Source organism: Callorhinchus milii, unplaced genomic scaffold (assembly GCF_018977255.1).
Source record: "Callorhinchus milii isolate IMCB2004 unplaced genomic scaffold, IMCB_Cmil_1.0 Scaffold2, whole genome shotgun sequence".
In the NCBI taxonomy this organism is placed as follows: domain Eukaryota; kingdom Metazoa; phylum Chordata; class Chondrichthyes; order Chimaeriformes; family Callorhinchidae; genus Callorhinchus; species Callorhinchus milii.
Window position 1 is genome coordinate 46,012,042 of NW_024704743.1, and position 23,621 is coordinate 46,035,662.

Sequence of the window (23,621 nt, forward strand, 5' to 3'; positions counted from 1 at the left end):
TACTAATTCTTACATTTAAGCGCTCCAAGTGAAGGGTGCAAGAGGGGGAGGGTCTGTACACCGTTGCCTCAAGAACAATCACAAAATTATGAAAAATATGACTGCACCCAATGGAGTGCAGTACAATAGTGTAACTTGCATCAGAAAATGCAACACTGACTTTAAAATGAGCTACTAAAATGGCATAAAAGAAATACAAGAAATGATACAGGTTAACAGAAACAGGCTACCCTTCCTTCCAAGGACCGGGCTCGTTTCTTCAGAGCAGAATTTTCGTTTTCCGTTTCCTTCAGTCGTTTTTTAATGTCTTCGTATGCTGTGACAAGTGCAAAATGGGAAGCAACGGATTCATCTCCTGAAGAAGTTGCAATTGGGCTATCCCTGAAGTGTACTGCCTCAGGGCTTGCTTCTTCGTGGTTCAGAATAGAGATATCATCTTCCACAAGTAACCCTTCCATGATCAATGTTTCATGGAAACGATATCTCTGCCGCCAGCCGGGCTACACAGGCTACTTATCAAAGCTGGTAAAAACAAAAAGAACAAAAAACACAGAAAATTATTTTTTAGCAGGATTAATTCACCACACAATAATTACAAAACAAGCCGTACAGAAAATACAAGAGAGGTAAAAAAGAGAAAAGGCCAAATGCATTTAGTCAGTGTTATCCTCTTCCTACATTGTTCCCAAACCTCTCTCTGCTGAATCAGCAATCTGTCTTATTTTCAAGACAGAACTTATTTCTCTCACAACAAACAGTATAGTAACAGGTACATTCTCCTCGCTCTATGAGTTGGGCATCTCAACTGCACTTTTGTAGGTGTCTGCTAAGCCCACGAAGGGGGTGAAAGAGTACCACCAAAATTAAAATCTCTGAAATACTTATCACAGATCCAAAATCAAGTGGATCTAAAGTCCTATCTCCACCTGATGACTATAGACGCACACTTCTGCTATGTATAGTTTTAAATGTAGTATGTTGCTAATATAATACGAATCCAGAAGATCAAGCTCGGCCTGGGATCATTTTATAATGTGCATATGCTATCCGTAGCAACGACAAATTAATTATTCCAAACTAAAGTCTCTGAGCAATTAGTTTTTGCTGCCAAAGCTGTCAGAGATCAACCAAATAAATACACTCGACACGACCTGAAACACACCCATTTATCCAGAAATGTGTTCATTGTCTTTCACATCTTAAAGTAGGATTGACCTCTTCAACAGTCAATAGGCCATCAGATTGCAAAAGTGGCTATTGGTAAACACAGCAGATGGGTTTACAAAGGAAAACACAACGGCTGCAGCAGATTAGGCCCCAACGTCACACGCAATACTATTCTTATAATATCGTTTATCTGTCAACGAGTCTGGGGGAGGTACAGAGCGAAGGGGCAAGATCTGGTATAGGAAACATCAGTCTGAAGTCACACACAGCACAACACGGTGTTAAACAGTTGGATTCAGCAGCTCTCAATTGTCAGAAACCACGTCAATAGGCCCTCTCTATTTAGAGTCCATACTCAGCTCTTTGCAAAACCAGTTTCATCGATTAAAGAGCAGAATGAAAGTGCTACAGTCACTTAGACCATTGTGATATTCCAGCAGTTTCTGAATAACTAACTACAGGCATATGACTGTCAATGGATATAAAATACTCTGACAAAATGCCGTTGAGTCAGCATTAACGGGTGGAATTTTTTAAAATCTGTTTAGTCATTGGGATGTCCATAATCCTGAAACAAAAGAAATCTACATAAACCTCAACGTGAATAATAATAATAATTCTTGCATTTAATACAGTGTCTTATCAAGTCTTCGATGCATCTCAAAGCACTTCACGGAATATACTGTAAAGTGTAGTGACTGTACTTTGTGGGCAAAATGCAGCAGCTAATTGCGCACATCTGTGTCCCACAAACAGTTGTGGATTGAGTGACCAAATTATCATTATTTTTTTTGAAGGAATTATTACTGGCCATTTATTCCATTGGAATTAAGTTATTTTTATTTTTAAAAAATAATAAAACAATGTTCCACAATATTTTTAAAACCGATCATTGTCTTCTTTGCCTTCACTGAATCTTTCTCAGCTGAAATCCCTATGACGTAATGTTTAAATCATCGTTCAACCTAATATTCTCTATAATCATAACACAGGTTAAGATTTGAAGCATACAATTTGGGGACTGAAATCATGCCAATGGATACATGGTGAGTTACTATCCAACCATGTTTCCACGAGGAAAGATCAAGCAGAAGATAGACACTTCCATACAGGCAACAAGTAAAGCACTTCTCGTGGGCTGCCAGAATGGCAATGATAAATATCTTGCAGCAGGTTACTGCCATCAGCTTGTAATAACACTGAAGTCCAAGTGAATAGGGGTCAAAAGAGCAACTCTTATTTAAAAATACTATTACTCTACATTTTCACATCAAAAAAATAAAAGCGTAACCTCTTTCTGCTGCTTCTCCAGACTGTACATATTTCCCAAATCAAATGGACAGGAAAGTGATGTTTCTCTGCTTATTAAATTCTGATTTAATCATTGGGCATTAAGCTACAACCAGGGTGATTTGTTTTGATGTTCCTCCCATCCTTGCGATCTATGCTATAGATCGTATCATTAGCACTTTAGCATAGTTAAAGTTTTGAAGAAATTTATACTGAGAAGGACGAGTAAAAGAGATCATCATAGACTTATACAGCACAAAATGGAGGCCAATCAGCCCATTCTGTCTGCGCCGGCTCTTCGAAAAGCGCATCCAAATCAATCCCACCCCTCCGCATTCTCCCCATAGCCCTGAAAACTTGTCCTCCCCGTGTTTTGAGAATATTATCCAAAGGCGCAAATAAATTAGGTTTTTAAAGGAGGTTTTTGAAAGCAGGGATTTATGGTACAAGGTGAAAGGATTTGGGGTGAAAGTTCCAGAGAATGTGGACAGACACCGTGTCTGAAAGCTCCTCTTTCAATAATAGGATGAAGCAATGGACGAGCAGTTGGCCCAATTGGGGAAAATGAAGTGACATGCAGGACCACTGGACTTGAGGAGACTGCGTCAATCTCGGAAGTAGGATGCGGCGAGAGGACAAGGACTTGGAACTTCAAGACGAGGATTTTGCAACTTGGATAAGGGTTTCAGACTGCACTGAGGATGAAATAGGGACACAGGTGAGTAATGTTCTGAAAATAAATTAAGTGCTTTTGCTCAAAGAAAGATCTACGATTTGAGAACCAGGTGTAGTCCTTGAACTGGATCTGATCTTGAAGTGCAATGCACTGGCACACTATGAATTTGCCTGCTACTGTAAGCGATGATGGACAATTTATTATTAGCTGATTACAATGAAAACAATCTAAATTCTACAAAATCGCCTTTTGGATCGAAACCGTCGCCGACCCAATGATTCTAATGAGTTGTGACATTGCAAAGATTATTCAGCATTGTTCAGGACCGTGATATTTAATACAAGTAACTACTTTGTTTCACAAATAGTATGGGCCAGAGGTTCCCAAACATTTTATGTTCCTATGACCACCGCCCTCCCCAACCCTACTCTTTGGAGATTCAAGTGCCACAGATCTCAGAAGCACATTGGCAGGTTCTCTCCCAGCCTCGTGCCACTCTCAGTAGCTGTGCATCTGCACTCTCACCTTGTTTCTGACCCGGTTGGTGCGCTCTCTCTTGCACTGTGAAAGCCGGTAACCATATAATAATAATAATAATAATAATCCTTGCATTTGATATAGCGCTTTTCACGTCGGGAGGACGTCCCAAAGCGCTTCACAGAACACACTGTAAAGTGAATTGACTGTATATTTGTGGGCGAACGCGGCAGCCAATTGCGCACAGCAATGTCCCACAAACAGTCGTAGATTGAAAATGACCAATTTATTATTGTTTTTGGTTTTGGAGGGATTATTATTAGGCTCTGTGTGGAGTAAGGAAACTTGCCCAAGGTTTCGCCCTCTGCCTGGAATTGAACTCAGGTCTCTCACTTGCAAAGCGAGTGCTCTAACCACTGAGCTACAGGACTCCATATAAGCCAGCCAGACTGGTTTAAAAACTAGCCAGGTGGCAATGCTAACGCACCCCCCCACCCCACCCCGATAACCGCGTCACATCCTCTCAGTGGAGCACACCCCACAGTTTGAAAACCCATATGGCATAGACATCAGAAATCTACTCATTCACATTTCTGGTTTCTCTTAAGCTACAGGTGGACTGAAATTCCAGTCAGCATTGCACACAGTATCTTTTGACAATATCAGAAATTAATTTTCCTATTTATAATCATGCATCGCCAAAGACACTTTTTCCTGACCTCCCTTTCCCTGAATGCTGACTTCTTATGAAAGCTATTTTACCTTTACTTACTTAGACAGCAATAGTGCACATTACAAAAAAAAAACTTGGGAACAAAGTGAATTTCAAAATAAAAAAGATCAAAACTAACCAATTGATATAGTCTCCGTACTATGATTACAAACAATAGTATGTTTTTCAATGTATTTTACAGTGCTTATGAACAGGACTATACTTCCACTTTCATTCATAAGAACCCAAGAACATAAGAAATGCTCAATGAAAAAAAGACCAAAGTCCATCTAGTTCGCCTTCCACCTGCCTGGTGGTGGCTTGCACATATGTCATGAACTACCTATATATACTATAACTACTATATCCTAGAATATTATTTCCTAAAAGAAAACTATCTAATCAACATTTCCTGCTTCAACCACCTCCATCGGGAGCCTGCTCCATATTCAATCCTTGTTGTTCCCGTAAAGTGTATAGGTAACTTAGTACAAGTGGCTCAGAACAGAAAGTACAACAGGTGGAATAAAGAGTTATACCAGAGATAATGGTTATAAATTAATATCTCCATAGAGGATAGTAAAAGTGTAAATAGAACCTCAACAAAACTGTACTACAATAATCCGTGGCTAAAATTATCACATGTTCAGCATTTGCACAATAAAATTTTTGCTTCAGTACTTTAACCATAAGGGTAAACCCAACAGAACGTATACGTCTGAATTTCTGTTGATAAGAGTGGTTTTCACGGCACACAAAGTGCATCAATCACACCCTATAGCTGTTTCCAGGAGTAACTGGCGGCTCAGTACAATGCAGCTTATCCATATCAGATGCAACTGGGTTCACAATTCTTCCGCTGTGAAATTCATATCCATATTTCGACAGGAATACCTCCTGCTGATTAAGTCACACAATTACATTAATAGCAAGAGCACAGAGCCACCTGATGAACATATCATCATACACTTCTAACTAAAGGTCAATTCTATCCCATCATTTAAATACTACTGTTTTAATAGTCTTCCAGAATAACTTCCTCAAACATATCACTCTCATTTGCATAAAGTATATAATGATAGTGGAACAAGCTCTGCAGTACATTGATCAATACCACAGTCAATGCTGAACCACAGACCATATTGCACACATACTTTGTGTATTTAACACTCAAAATAAATAGTAATGACATTACTACTAAAAGAGCTTGAAGCAATGTAAGATGGCTAGTGCCGCAACTATTCTTGACGCAGAGAGCCTTTCAGGCAAAAACGCGACAATGTGGTAGACGCAAAATGGAAATAACATAACTGACACAGAAAGACATCTAAATATCCCATTTAGTTAACATATTATTTGGATCCAATAGTTCAGTTATACTGCACACTCTACTTCAATTTGGTATGTGTAGGAAGAGTTTAAACATAGGTCAGAGAGAAATCACCACTACAAAGTCATTCTGATAAAGTGATGCAAGTCGTAGGGCTGGAATTAGATTTCCGAATGTACATCACTTTCAATCTGGAGTAAATTTAAATAACAACAACTTGCATTTACATAGCACCCTTCACACGAGGTAACGTCTCGGAGTGCTTTACAGTGGTGGAGTCTGACCCCGAGTCAAGGGGAGAGGGAGGGGGGAGGTGACTGTAAACCCGATCAAAAAGGAAGGTCTTTAGGCAGGATTTGAAAGTGGGGAGGGATGGGGCAAGGCGAAGGGATTGAGGGAGAGAGTTCCAAGGTTTCGGGGCATAGTGGCTGAAGACACGGCCACCATTGGTGAAGTGGAGGCGACGAGGGACAAACAGGAGCCAGCCGAGCGGAGGCAGTGGGCGCTGGAGTGGGGACGTGAGCAGGTTAGAGAGGGAGGGAGGGAGGTGCGAGGTCATCAAGGGATTTGAAAACAAGTGAGAGGATCTTGAAATCGATCCGCTTGGTGATTAGAAGCCAGTGGAGCCTGGCAAGGACTGGTGTGTTTTATGTGGGTGCGTATCTGGGCGGCGGAGCGCTGAATTAGTTGTATTTTGTGTATGGCGGAGCTGGAATGGGGGACCAGCGAGGCGGCAACAGAACAAACCAGCCTGGAAGTGACAAAGGCATGGATGAGGGTTTCAGCTGCATCGGTTGTGATGTATAGATGGAGACGGATACGCAATGTGGCAAAGCTGGAAAAAAGTAGTCAGGGAACAGATGTGGGGTAGAAAGGAAAGCTGGGGATCGAACCTGACGCCTTAGTTGCATCCGGGTTCAGTGAGTCTGAGGGAGAGCCTGGGGAGGTTGAAGAGTTCAGACTTATAGGAGAGAAGACATTGACAGGAACCAAAGACTTTCTGATATTCAGCTGCAGGAAATTTACGCTCATCCAGGCTTTGATGTCCGCTGATAGGGCATCAGCAGACTGGGATTCGCAGCTGGAGAAGTAGATTTGGGCATCCTCGTACATGTGGAAGTTGACCCCAAGTTGATGGTTATAATGCTTAGAGCAAAGGAGATTTAGTGACAATTAAATTGAGGCATTTAAAATAAAGAAAGGAATTGCCATGTCAAATAGCGGGCAACACTTCCCTCTGGTAGGGGAATCCATTACAAGGGGCCATAGTCTTAAAATTTGAACTAAGACTGTAGGAACTGAGATCAGGAAGCATTTCTTCAAACAGAGGGTTGTGAATATGTGATAAGGTGTGGAGCCGGAATCAATAGGAATGTTGAAAAGATTGATTTTTAAACATATTTTGGTCAGCTGGTTGTCTGACACATGCGGAAATCCATAACCACGCTTAAGCGTATCCGAACCAGACTGAGATTTCCGTGCATCTCACCTACGTTTGGAAATCCCAGAGATAGGGATTAGTTGGAATGGAATGCGCACTCTCCCTGGTGGGACACATCCTGTTTACCTAATTCTGGAAGGTATTAGGGTGCAGGTTGGCAAAAGCCATAGCTTGGGAAACCCAGAGTGTGGGTTGGGGTACTGCTGGAGCCTAACCGGCTAACCCGCCATTGATATCGCTATCTGGCAAGTGACTGGTCTGCCCTTCCAAGTCCTGCCGATGAGCCAGGCTGGGTGTGCTGTCATCAGCAGTGCCCCGGGATACTGCGGACCTACCTTGATCAGGAACCGGACTACCGAGACTCCCACAGAGGGCCGGATTGATTCCGACATTCCATTGCTAGGAATGTCACCTTGGAGCCAGTTCAACTCCAAGGAAACCCCGCTTACCTCCCTCCAAGGAGGAAAGTCACTAATTGGTCCTTCAACATCCGACAAGCACAGGTTTGAGCCCTCACTAGGTGGATGGTAGGTACAAGGAACTCCCTGTGAGCTTTCCGGTGGGCAACACAGCTCACCATGAAATGTGTGAGAGTATTGCCACCATCTTCCTGTCCACCGCTCGGGCACACATCCTTCCCATTGAGCAATGGTTCCACCAATTGGATATGAGTTTAAGAAACAGCTGCTTGATACGTGAATTGAAAGGTATGCTAAAAGGGCAGGGCACTGAGATTAATAGATCTGTCTGGTGAACAAGCTCAATGGGGTGAACGTCCTCCTTTGATTGTTGTTTTCCTATGTTTCTAAATCGAGTATAGCTATCCCAAAATTGTATTTATTCTCTAGTTTGCACCACTAAAGCGGAGATTGGGGGCACATTGTGGGGTGGACCTCAGCACTCGGGGGCACATTTGGGAATTTCCACAAAAAAAAATTCAACATCAGTAGCAAAGTAGAATTAAAATCCTGAGATTTTATCTCCAATGATATTTCGGCACAAGATCTATCCTGACACTGACATTAATGTAAGACCAGCGAAATACTTGTCAACAGACAACAACAACAACAAGATTCTATTTATAAAGCGCCTTTCATGTCGGGAGGACGTCCCAAAGCGCTGGACAGTTGGGTCATGACCCGAGCGTCAGGGGGGAAATGGTCAGGGTGAGGGGAGGGAGGGAGGGAGCGAGGAGGGGGGAAATGGTCAGGGGGAGGGGAGGGAGCGAGGAGGGGGTAGAGAGTCGAGAGGGGAGCTGAAGGCACGGTCAAAGAGAAGTGACAGACAGTGACACAGACACACACAGTGACACACACACACAATGACACAGACCCAGTTACACAGACACACACAGTGACAGACACAGTGATACAGACAGACACAGTCACACACAGTGACACAGACAGTGACACAGACACAGTGACACAGTGACAGACAGACACAGTGACACAGACACACACAGTGACACAGACAGTGACACAGACGCAGTTACACCGACACAGTGACAGACACAGTGACACAGACAGTGACACAGACACACACAGTGACACAGACACCAACAGTGACACACAGTGACAGACACAGTGACAGACACAGTGATACACAGTGACACAGTGACAAACACAGTGACAGACACAGTGACAGACACAGTGATACACACAGTGATACACAGTGACACAGTGACAGACACAGTGACACAGACAGTGACACAGACACACACAGTGACACAGACACCAACAGTGACACCCAGTGACAGACACAGTGACAGACACAGTGACAGACACAGTGACACCCAGTGACACCCAGTGACAGACACAGTGACAGACACAGTGACAGACACAGTGATACACACAGTGATACACAGTGACACAGTGACAGACACAGTGACACAGACAGTGACACAGACACACACAGTGACACAGACACCAACAGTGACACCCAGTGACAGACACAGTGACAGACACAGTGACAGACACAGTGACACACAGTGACACCCAGTGACAGACACAGTGACAGACACAGTGACACACAGTGACACCCAGTGACAGACACAGTGACAGACACAGTGACACACAGTGACACACAGTGACACAGTGACACAGTGACAGACACAGTGACACACAGTGACACAGTGACACACAGTGACAGACACAGTGATACACACAGTGACAGACACAGTGACAGACACAGTGACACACAGTGACACAGTGACGGGCTGTGGCTGTCGGGAAGCTCAGGCTCCGGTTGTTGCTGTAACGCGGCCTCCGCCCCGCGGCCACACTTTGCAGAAGGTGCACAGTGAGGGGGGGGTCCCCTCCCCCTGTGACAGCCCGTCAGTCCCCCTCTCCCCCCCTCTCCCCTCTCCCTCTCTCTCCCCTCCTCACCTCTCCTCGCGCCGCCACATCCACCCGCGACCGTTGACCAGGAAAAGGCCTCTCGCCGCGACCTTCGACCCGCAACCTCCCACCGCGCAGGCGCCGAGCCTCCGCCGCACGTCACGGGGGGGGGCGGGGTCAGAACCTCGCGCGGTGACGCGCCCCCGGCCCCGCCTCCCTTTGTCCCTTTGACGCCTGTCAATCACCGCGGCCTGTCAATCAAAACGGGGTGACCCAGTAGATGTCACCAGAGCTCACAGGAGGACAAGATTGGTGTGTGGATAAAGAAGGCCCTTCAACCCATCCATCAACACCATCAACCTCACTAACCCCCCCCTCCCCACACACACACACCCTCACAACATCACAGCATCACCCTCTGCTTTAAATGAGTCCAGTGCACTGGCCTCTACTGGCAACCTGTCCCAGTCATTGGATATATATAATAATAATAATAACCTCCCGGTGTCTTGTCTTGAAATTACCCTTCAAAACTCCAAATGTATGTCCACTTGTTCTGCTGTCTGGAGACATCCTGAAGTTTTGATCCGGGTTTACTCTTTCAATCCCGTCTAAAGTTTTATATATCTCCAATGAGGTCTCAACTGAGTTGGATTTCTCTCAAGATGAAGAGCCCTAGCTTATCCAGATGTTGCATACAGCTGATTCCTCTAACACCAGGGATCGTCCTTGTTGCTCTCCGCTTCCTCTTAAATGCATCTGTAATGTCTGATTCAACCACTGCTTCGGGCAGCAAATTCCACAATCTCACTACTCTTTGCAATGAAATAGTTCCCCTAACGTCCCTTTTAGATCTCCTTGTTGCTGTTTTATACTTCTATCCCTGGTTATGGACTCCCCAACCAGTGGAAACAACCGATTTATGCTAATCTTATCAATTCCTTGCCTTTCGCATCTTTTAGCATTTAAAATAAGTTGTTTTACGTTTCAGAAAGAAAACAGTAATGAGCTGAGTCTTATCGTGGTTGTTAAGGAGCAGCTCAATCAATGTTTACCGATATAAAAGCCAAACATCCGAGATAATTGGAAGACAAATGGTGTCTTTATTAAACGATCATTTGACAAGAATGTTTTGGAAAACAAGTATACTTGTTCTATTAATTTAGACTACAATTTGTTGTTACAAAAATGAATCTGTGGAGATTATTCAGTTAAGTACTTTGTAGCAGAATCATGTGTACCAGCACTGTGTACAATTTTTAAAATAAAAATCATAGCGTTTACAATCTCCTACTTGAGTGGAACCCAGTATTTATGATTTAGAAAACAGAATCCTGATGCAAAAAGATTTGTGTTTTTGCCAATATTTTGCAACAAAAAGAACCTTGCATTTATATAGCGTCCCTCATGCAGAGAGCTTTGCAGCCCTGCGTCCACTTTTGCATTCAGGTCTGATATGAATGAATGAAAATGCGTATATTTGCCATGCAGATAAACAATGTTCTACTTTGGCTGATGTGAGAAATTGAGAAATTACAATAGTATCAATGGCATAATCATCTGTGGTATAAAATATGCTTCACTCTCACCACTGACATCTCTTCTTGATGCTGACATCTTGAAAAAGACTAAATTTACAAAAGCAGTTCATTATAATTGGTATCACTGATAAAGGAGTCATTCTATCCAATGAGTCTGTGAGGTCATTGGCACCAGAGGCCCCAGAGGTACCATTGGCATCAATTCATAATGCTGATTGAAGCCAATGCAACAAAGCAAATATTATTTTCAATTGCACAAAAATATTTAAATCTTTAAAATTATAATCCAATTATAGTAATTAACTGCATGTGCAGTAGTTTGAAATTGAGAAAAATACTTCACTCAAAGATCATGCTTGTCAGCTAGTTCTGCAATCAAGCTGTCTGTTCATAATGATAACCTACATTTCCACATCCATGCACATGTGGAGCTCTCAGCAGTTTGGTTTAGAGAGTCTGGTGATGGGTTTCCGCATGTGTCAGAAATGCAGCTGACCAAAAAGGATTGCAGAGATTCACTGTCAATTGGTATTTACAAACAAATTAGTCTAAAAAGTTTTTAAAAATCTTTTCATTTCTGAAAACACCTACATTGATGTGACAAGAAAATAGAGCAAGCTTGAGACTTGAAATTTGAAAGAACTTTAGCTAGACGTCTAGTGGCCATTTCTATTCTGAAAATTAAAACAAAATTCCAGTTATTATTTTTTTTAAATTGCAATTGTGTATCTTTTTGTTTAATTGCAAATGTGTGTCTTTTTGTTGTTGCTACTTTTTTAGGGAAAAAATTATCTAAAAAATGAGGTAGTCAGGTTCCTGAGCCCAAGTGAATCTGCAAAACTCCAGGTCACTGCTGGCGATAGCACAGCGGCCTAATTCATCGGCAGGACTTGGAAGAGCAGACCAGTACCTGGGTCAGGGACTCTTCCCACTCGTCTCCCCGTTAACCCTACAAGCCAAACCCCTAACAGGTAGGCTGAGCTGAGCTAAACAAGCAGCGGGAAAACTTGTCAGGCAATGGCCTCAGTGGCAAACCGTGCAGTTTTAACTGGTTAGACTCCAGCAGTACCCCAACGCACACTCTGGGTCCCCAGGCCTTGGCTCTTGCTAACCTGCACCAAGTCCTTTCTGGAGTTAGGTAAGCAGGATGTGTTTCTCCGGGGAAAACATGTGCACTCCATTCCCAAAAAAAATCTCTGGAACGTCCATGTATCGGTAGAATGCGTGGCACTCTGGTTTGGTTTGGATGCAAGCAAATAAAAACACGAGTGGCCACTGTTTATTTGAGAGTATTGGCAATGAGTGTTGGCAGGTCACTCAACAGTAGAGGGTATCATGACCTTGCCTTGCTTCTCCCCCACCAGGCGACCACACACAGCTGGTAGAAAACTGAATGGTATCAACACTGCAAGTTTCAATAAAATGAATTGTATGAATTAACAATTAACTTTTGCAATTAATAACAATTAAACTGTGTTGTTTAAATGAGATAAGGGAACTTGCGGGTATTGATTCTATAATACAAGGGGCATCAGTCCCAATTATTGATTCGTATCAGTGTCCGAGGGCAGTATATCCAAGTCTGGAACCTTGACATTTTGTTTGATCGGCACAAATTGTGAGTATTGGCAATGAGTGCTGGAGGTCACTCAACAGGAGAGGGGATCATATCTCTTCGAGGGCTCTGGTTATTCTCCTCTCTCTTCATTGACAGCCACAAACCCACAATAAGCAGCTCCACTCCCCCATACACTCCCAACAGCACATATCCACACACACAGCAAGAAAAGCCCTTCACACACACACAGCAATCACCTCCACACACACTCACACACTCACACACAGCAATCACCTCCACACACTCACACACACACACACAGCAATCACCTCCACACACACTCACACACTCACACAGCAATCACCTCCACACACACTCACACACACACACACACACAGCAATCACCTCCACACACTCACACACACACACAGCAATCACCTCCACACACACTCACACACACACAGCAATCACCTCCACACACTCACACACACACAGCAATCACCTCCACACACACACACACAGCAATCACCTCCACACACCACACACACACACACACACAGCAATCACCTCCACACACACTCACACACACAGCAATCACCTCCACACACACTCACACACACACACACACAGCAATCACCTCCACACACTCACACACACACACACAGCAATCACCTCCACACACTCACACACACACACACACACAGCAATCACCTCCACACACACTCACACACACAGCAATCACCTCCACACACTCACACACACACAGCAATCACCTCCACACACACTCACACACACAGCAATCACCTCCACACACACTCACACACACACACACACAGCAATCACCTCCACACACTCACACACACACAGCAATCACCTCCACACACTCACACACACACACAGCAATCACCTCCACACACTCACACACACACACAGCAATCACCTCCACACACTCACACACACACACAGCAATCACCTCCACACACTCACACACACAGCACTCACCTCCACACACTCACACACACAGCAATCACCTCCACACACTCACACACACACAGCAATCACCTCCACACACACTCACACACACACACACAGCAATCACCTCCACACACTCACACACACACACACACAGCAATCACCTCCACACACACTCACACACACACAGCAATCACCTCCACACACACTCACACACACACACAGCAATCACCTCCACACACACTCACACACACACACAGCAATCACCTCCACACACTCACACACACACATCAACACACACACACACACAGCAATCACCTCCACACACACACACACACACACAGCAATCACCTCCACACACACTCACACACACAGCAATCACCTCCACACACACACACACACACAGCAATCACCTCCACACACTCACACACACACAGCAATCACCTCCACACACACACTCACACACACACACACAGCAATCACCTCCACACACTCACACACACACAGCAATCACCTCCACACACACTCACACACACACAGCAATCACCTCCACACACACTCACACACACACACACACAGCAATCACCTCCACACACACTCACACACACACACACAGCACTCACCTCCACACACTCACACACACACAGCAATCACCTCCACACACACACACACACAGCAATCACCTCCACACACACACACACACACACACAGCAATCACCTCCACACACACTCACACACACAGCAATCACCTCCACACACACACACACACACAGCAATCACCTCCACACACTCACACACACACACACAGCAATCACCTCCACACACTCACACACACACACACAGCAATCACCTCCACACACTCACACACACACACACACACACACCTCACACACTACACACAGCAATCACCTCCACACACTCACACACACACACACAGCAATCACCTCCACACACTCACACACACACACACAGCACTCACCTCCACACACTCACACACACACAGCAATCACCTCCACACACTCACACACACACAGCAATCACCTCCACACACACTCACACACACACACACAGCAATCACCTCCACACACTCACACACACACAGCAATCACCTCCACACACACACTCACACACACACAGCAATCACCTCCACACACTCACACACACACAGCAATCACCTCCACACACACTCACACACACAGCAATCACCTCCACACACACTCACACACACACACACACACACACCTCACACACTCACACACACACCAATCACCTCACACACACTCACACACACACAGCAATCACCTCCACACACACACACACACAGCAATCACCTCCACACACTCACACACACACACAGCAATCACCTCCACACACACACACACACACACACACACAGCAATCACCTCCACACACACACACACACACACAGCAATCACCTCCACACACACTCACACACACACACAGCAATCACCTCCACACACTCACACACACACACAGCAATCACCTCCACACACTCACACACACAGCAATCACCTCCACACACTCACACACACACACACAGCAATCACCTCCACACACACACACACACAGCAATCACCTCCACACACTCACACACACACACACACAGCAATCACCTCCACACACACACACACACACAGCAATCACCTCCACACACTCACACACACAGCAATCACCTCCACACACACACACACACACACACAGCAATCACCTCCACACACACACACACACACAGCAATCACCTCCACACACACACACACAGCAATCACCTCCACACACACACACACACACACAGCAATCACCTCCACACACTCACACACACACACAGCACTCACCCACAGCAACACGCATCACCTCCACACACACACAGCAATCACCTCCACACACTCACACACAACAGCAATCACCTCCACACACATCACACAGCAATCACCTCCACACACAACACACAAGCAATCACCTCCACACACACACACACACACACACAGCAATCACCTCCACACACAGTCACTCCACACACCACACACACAGCAATCACCTCCACACACTCACACACACACAGCAATCACCTCCACACACACACACTCACACACACACAGCAATCACCTCCACACACTCACACACACACAGTAATCACCTCCACACACACACACACACACAGCAATCACCTCCACACACACACCACACAGCAATCACCTCCACACACTCTACACACACACACACAAGCAATCACCTCCACACACCACACACAGCACACTCACACCTCACACAACAGCAATCACCTCCACACACCACACACACAGCAATCACCTCCACACACATCACACACACACACAGCAATCACCCCACTCCACACACACAGCAATCACCTTCACACACACTCACAACACAGCAATCACCTCCACACTCACTCACACACACACAGCAATCACCTCACACACTCCACACCACACACACACACACAGCAATCACCTCCACACACCACACACACACACACAGCAATCACCTCCACACACAACACACACACACAGCAATCACCTCCACACACACTCACACACAACACACACAGCAATCACCTCCACACACACTCACACACACACACACACCACAAATCACCTCCACACACACTCACACACTCACCTCCACACTGTCGGTCACGTGTCTCGGGGCTGCGCGCGCTGCTCTGGTGCGGCGGGAATTGTCGAGAACCGAAAGTGAGACGAACACAGTCACTACACTCCTCCACAGTCACTACACTCCTCCACAGTCACTACACCTCCTCCACAGTCACTACACCTCCTCCACAGTCACTACACTCCTCCACAGTCACTACACCTCCTCCACAGTCACTACACCTCCTCCACAGTCACTACACCTCCTCCACAGTCACTACACCTCCTCCACACAGTCACTACACCTCCTCCACAGTCACTACACCCCCCACACAGTCACTACACCTCCTCACACAGTCACTACACCTCCTCCACAGTCACTACACCTCCCCACAGTCACTACACCTCCCCACACAGTCACTACACCTCCCCACAGTCACTACACCCCTCCGCACAGTCACTACACCCCCCACAGTCACTACACCTCCCCCACAGTCACTACACCTCCTCACCCACAGTCACTACACCTCCTCCCACAGTCACTACACCCCCCACAGTCACTACACCTCCTCCACAGTCACTACACCCCCACACAGTCACTACACCTCCTCCACACAGTCACTACACCCCCCACACAGTCACTACACCTCCCCACAGTCACTACACCCCCCCACAGTCACTACACCTCCTCCACAGTCACTACACCTCCTCCACAGTCACTACACTCCTCCACAGTCACTACACCTCCTCCACACAGTCACTACACCTCCTCCACACAGTCACTACACCTCCTCCACACAGTCGCTACACCTCCTCCACAGTCACTACACCCCTCCACAGTCACTACACCTCCTCCACAGTCACTACACTCCTCCACAGTCACTACACCTCCTCCACACAGTCACTACACCTCCCACACAGTCACTACACCCCCCACACAGTCACTACACCCCCCACACAGTCACTACACCTCCTCCACAGTCACTACACCTCCTCCACAGTCACTACACCTCCTCACACAGTCACTACACCTCCTCCACACAGTCACTACACCTCCACACAGTCACTACACCTCCTCCACAGTCACTACACCTCCTCCACACAGTCACTACAGCTCCTCCACAGTCACTACACCTCCTCCACAGTCACTACATTCCTCCACAGTCACTACACCTCCTCCACACAGTCACTACACCTCCCCCACACAGTCACTACACCTCCTCCACAGTCACTACACCTCCTCCACAGTCACTACACCTCCTCCACAGTCACTATACCACCCGCACTCACACACAGTCCACTACACTCTCCCCACACAGTCACTACATCCTCCCACCCACACACAGTCACTACACCCACCCACACACAGTCACTACAGCCCCACACACAGTCATCACCCCCCTCAACACAGTCACTACACCCCCCCCCACACAGTCACTACACTCCCCCCTCACACAGTCACTACACCCCCACACACAGTCACTTCACACCCCCCACAACAGTCACTTATCACCTCCCACACTGTCACTCACACCCCCTTTACACATCACACGCACACACACATCACTACAACAACACCCTCGCACAACTACACTACACACCCTCACACAGTTACTACACTCACACACCCTCGCACAGTTACTACACACATCACACACCACACAGTCATCACTCCACACCCTCACACACACTACACAGCAACACCTCACACAGCACTTCACACCCACACACATCACAGCATATCCCTCCCACACTCACACACACCACACTTTACACAGATCACCTACGCACACACACACCACTACAACACACACACCTCCACATTCTACTCACACACCCTACACACAGTACTAATCACACACTCGCACATCTACTCACACACCACACAGTTCACACTCCACACACTCCCACACAGTCTATCACTCCACACACTCACACATTTACACTACACACACAACACCTCCACACACACACCAATCACACACAGACCCTCAGCACTCCCACATCACTCACACACACACACACAGCAATCACCTCCACACACACTCACACACAGCAATCACCTCCACACACTCACACACACAGCAATCACCTCCACACACACACACACACACACAGCAATCACCTCCACACACACACACACACACAGCAATCACCTCCACACACACACACACACAGCAATCACCTCCACACACACTCACACACACACACACAGCAATCACCTCCACACACTCACACACACACACAGCAATCACCTCCACACACACACAGCAATCACCTCCACACACTCACACACACAGCAATCACCTCCACACACACTCACACAGCAATCACCTCCACACACACACACACACAGCAATCACCTCCACACACACACACACACACACAGCAATCACCTCCACACACACACACACAGCAATCACCTCCACACACTCACACACACACACAGCAATCACCTCCACAACTACTCACACACACACAGCAATCACCTCCCACACACACACACACAGCAATCACCTCCACACACACACAACACACAGCAATCACCTCCACACATCACACACACAGCAATCACCTCCACACACACTCTCACACACACACACACAGCAATCACCTCCACACACTCACACACAGCAATCACCTCCACACACTCACACACACACACACACACACAGCAATCACCTCCACACACACACAGCAATCACCTCCACACACACTCACACACACACACAGCAATCACCTCCACACTCTCACACACACACAGCAATCACCTCCACACACACTCACACACACACACAGCAATCACCTCCACACTCTCACACACACACAGCAATCACCTCCACACACTCACACACACACACAGCAATCACCTCCACACACTCTCACACACACACACAGCAATCACCTCCACACACTCACACACACAACACAGTCACTACACCCCTCCCTCACACAGTCACTACACCCCCCCACACAGTCACTACACCCCACACAGTCACTACACCCCCCACACAGTCACTACACCCCTCCCTCACACAGTCACTACACCCCCCCACACAGTCCACTCACCCCCCCACACAGCAGTCACTGCACCCCCCCACACACACTGTCACTACACCTCTCCCCACACAGTCACTACACCCCCACACACAGTCACTACACCACCCTCCCTCCCCCCACACAGTCTCTAAACCCCCCACCCACACACAGTCACTACATCCCCCACCCACACACAGTCACTACACCAACCCACACACAGTCACGACACCCCCCCACACAGTCACTACACCCCCCCACACACAGTCACTACACCCCGCTCAGTCACTACACCCCCCCACACGCAGTCACTACAACACCCCCACAGTCACTACATTCCCCCCCACAGAATCACTACACCCCCCACACAGACACTACAACCCCTCCACACAGTCACTACAACCCTACCACACAGTCACTACACCCCTCCCTCACACAGTCACTACACCCCACACAGAGTCACTACACCCCTCACGCAGTCACTACACCCCCCACACAGTTCACTACACCCCTCCCTCACACAGTCACTACACATCCCCACACAGTCCACTACACCACCCCCCCACAGTCACTATACCCCCACACAGTCACTACACCCCCCACCACACAGTCACTACACTCCCCCCCCACACAGTCACTACAACCCCTCCCTCACACAGTCACTACACATCCCCACACAGTCACTACACCACCCCCCACAGTCACTATACCCCCCCACACAGTCACTACACCCCCCCACACAGTCACTACACCCCCCCACACAGTCACTACACCCCCCTACAACACAGTAACGACACACCCCCACACAGTCACCACACCTCCTTCCACACAGTCACTACACCCCCCCCACACACAGTCACTACACCACCCCCACAGTCACTACACTCCCCCCCACAGTCACTACACTCCCCCACACAGTCACTACACCCCCCCCACCACACAGTCCACTACACCACCCCCACAGTCACTACACTCCCCCCCACACAGTCACTACACGCCCCTCGCACCCACAGTCACTACAACCCCTCCACACAATCACTACACCCCTTCCCCACACAGTCACTACACCCCACACAGTCACTACACCCCCCCACACAGTCACTACAGCCCCCACACAGTCACTACACCCCACAGTCACAACAACCCCCACAGTCACTACACCCCACACAGTCACTACACCCCTCCCCCACAGTCACTACACTCCCACACACAGTCACTACACTCCCCCCCCACACAGTCACTACAACCCACTCCTCTCTCACACAGTCACTACACACCCCCCACACAGTCAATACACCCCCCACAGTCACTATATACCCCCTCACACAGTCACTACAACCCCCCCACACAGTCACTACACCCCCCCAACACAGTCACTACACCCCCCCACACAGTCACTACCCCCCCAACACAGTCACTACACCCCCCCACAGAGTCACTACACCCCCCCAACACAGTCACTACACCCCACAGAGTCACTACACCCCTCCCCACACAGTCACTACACCCCCTTCCACACAGTCACTACACCCCCCACACACAGTCACTACACCCCACGCACAGTCACTACACCCCCCCCACACACAGTCACTACACCCCCCGCACAGTCACTACACCCCCCCCCACACACAGTCACTACACCACCCCCACAGTCACTACACTCCCCCCCACACAATCACTACACCCCCCACACAGTCACTACACGCCCCTCGCACCCACAGTCACTATAACCCCTCCACACAGTCACTACACCCCTCCCTCACAGTCACTACACCCCCCCACCACAGTCACTACACCCCTCCCCCAACAGTCACTACCCCCCCACACAGTCACTACACCCACACAGTCACTACACCCCCCACACAGTCACTACATCCCTCCCTCACACAGTCACTACACACCCCCACACAGTCACTACACCCCCCCACACAGTCACTACACCCCCCCACACAGTCACTGCCCCCCACACAGTCACTACATCCCTCCCTCACACAGTCACTACACACCCCCACTGTCACTACACCTCTCCCCACACAGTCACTACACCCCCACACACGTCACTACACCACCCTCCCTCCCCCACACAGTCTCTAAACCCCCCACCCACACACAGTCACTACACCCAACCCACACACAGTCACGACACCCCCCCACACAGTCACTACACCCCCCCACACACAGTCACTACACCCCCGCTCAGTCACTACACCCCCCACACGCAGTCACTACAACACCCCCACAGTCACTACACTCCCCCACACAGTCACTACACTCCCACACAGTCACTACAACCCCTCCACACAGTCACTACAACCCTACCACACAGTCACTACACCCCTCCCTCACACAGTCACTACACCCCACACAGAGTCACTACACCCCTCACGCAGTCACTACACCCCCCACACAGTCACTACACCCCTCCCTCACACAGTCACTACACATCCCCACACAGTCACTACACTCACCCACCACAGTCACTATACTCCCCCACACAGTCACTACACCCCCCACACAGTCACTACACCCCCCCCACACAGTCACTACACCCCCCCACACGCAGTCACTACACCCCCCTACACACACAGTAACGACACACCCCCACACAGTCACCACACCTCCTTCCACACAGTCACTACACCCCCCCCACACACAGTCACTACACCACCGCCCACAGTCACTACACCACCGCACAGTCACTACACCCCCGCGCACACAGTCACTACACCACCGCACACAGTCACTACACCCCCCCCACACAGTCACTACACCCCCCACACAGTCACTACACCACCCCCACAGTCACTATACCCCCCACACAGTCACTACACGCCCCCAAGGTCACTACACGCCCCCCACACAGTCACTACACCCAACCCACACACAGTCACTACACCACCACCGCAGTCACTACACTCCCCCCACACAGTCACTACACACCCCACACAGTCACTACACCACCCCCCACAGTCACTATACCCCCCCACACAGTCACTACACGCCCCCCAAGGTCACTACACGCCCCCCACACAGTCACTACACCGCCCCCACACAGTCACTACACTCCCCCCCACACTGTCACTACACCTCCCCCCACACAGTCACTACACCACCCGCACACACAGTCACTACACCACCCGCACAGTCACTACACCACCCTCCCTCCCCCCACACAGTCTCTAAACCCCCCACCCCACACTGTCACTACATCCTCCCACCCACACACAGTCACTACACCCAACCCACACACAGTCACTACAGCCCCCCACCACACAGTCATTGCACCCCCCCAACACAGTCACTACACCGCCCCCACACAGTCACTACACTCCCCCCTCACACAGTCACTACACCCCCTCACACAGTCACTTCACACCCCCCCACATACAGTCACTTCATCCCTCCCACACTGTCACTGCACACACCCCTTTACACAGTCACTACGCACACACACAGTCACTACAAACACACACCCTCGCACAGTTACTACACTCACACACCCTCACACAGTTACTACACTCACACACCCTCACACAGTTACTACACTCACACACCTCACACAGTTACTACACTCACACACCCTCGCACAGTTACTACACTCACACACCCTCACACAGTTACTACACTCACACACCCTCGCACAGTTACTACACTCACACACCCTCACACAGTTACTACACTCACACACCCTCACACAGTTACTACACTCACACACCCTCACACAGTTACTACATACCTCCAACCCCCACACACACACCAGATACACACAGGACCCTCAGCACTGCCCACATCACTCACCCACCAGATCTACGTACACACTTTGCCCCCAACCCCATATCCCCCAACCCCTCACGTCCCCCCGGCCCCTCACGTACCCCCCAACCCCATACCCCCCAACCCCTCACGTACCCCCCAACCCCTCACGTACCCCCAACCCCTCACGTCCCCCCAACCCCTCACGTCCCCCCAACCCCTCACGTCCCCCCCAACCCCTCACGTCCCCCGGCCCCTCACGTCCCCCGGCCCCTCACGTCCCCCCGAACCTCTCACGTCCCCCCGGCCCCTCACGTCCCCCCGGCCCCTCACGTCCCCCGGCCCTCACGTCCCCCGGCCCCTCACGTCCCCCCGGCCCCTCACGTCCCCCGGCCCCTCACGTCCCCCCGGCCCCTCACGTCCCCCCGGCCCCTCACGTCCCCCCAACCCCTCACGTCCCCCCGGCCCCTCACGTCCCCCCGGCCCCTCACGTACCCCCAACCCCTCACGTCCCCCGGCCCCTCACGTCCCCCCGGCCCCTCACGTACCCCCAACCCCTCACGTCCCCCGGCCCCTCACGTCCCCCGGCCCCTCACGTCCCCCCGGCCCCTCATGTCCCCCCCAACCCCTCACGTACCCCCCAACCCCTCACGTCCCCCCCGGCCCCTCACGTCCCCCCGGCCCCTCACGTCCCCCGGCCCC

At 49.1% G+C, this 23,621-nt stretch overlaps 2 protein-coding genes across 2 annotated transcripts in view; one reads left to right on the top strand and one right to left on the bottom strand.

Annotated features, from left to right (window-relative positions):
• The window catches only part of azi2 (5-azacytidine induced 2), a 38,471-nt gene extending 28,887 nt beyond the window's left edge, over positions 1-9,584 (bottom strand). The window contains exons 1-2 of the mRNA XM_042332096.1: positions 9,478-9,584; positions 231-522 (exon numbers count right to left, since the gene is read on the bottom strand). Coding sequence (XP_042188030.1) covers positions 231-458 — 228 coding nt within the window. The 5' untranslated portion in view covers positions 459-522; positions 9,478-9,584. The remainder of the gene's footprint in view (positions 1-230; positions 523-9,477) is intronic.
• Positions 9,585-16,164: 6,580 nt separating this feature from the next.
• The window catches only part of LOC103171707 (zinc finger CW-type PWWP domain protein 2), a gene marked incomplete at its 5' end in the record, with an annotated part of 32,061 nt that continues 24,604 nt past the window's right edge, over positions 16,165-23,621 (top strand). The window contains one exon of the mRNA XM_042346663.1: positions 16,165-16,232. Coding sequence (XP_042202597.1) covers positions 16,165-16,232 — 68 coding nt within the window. The remainder of the gene's footprint in view (positions 16,233-23,621) is intronic.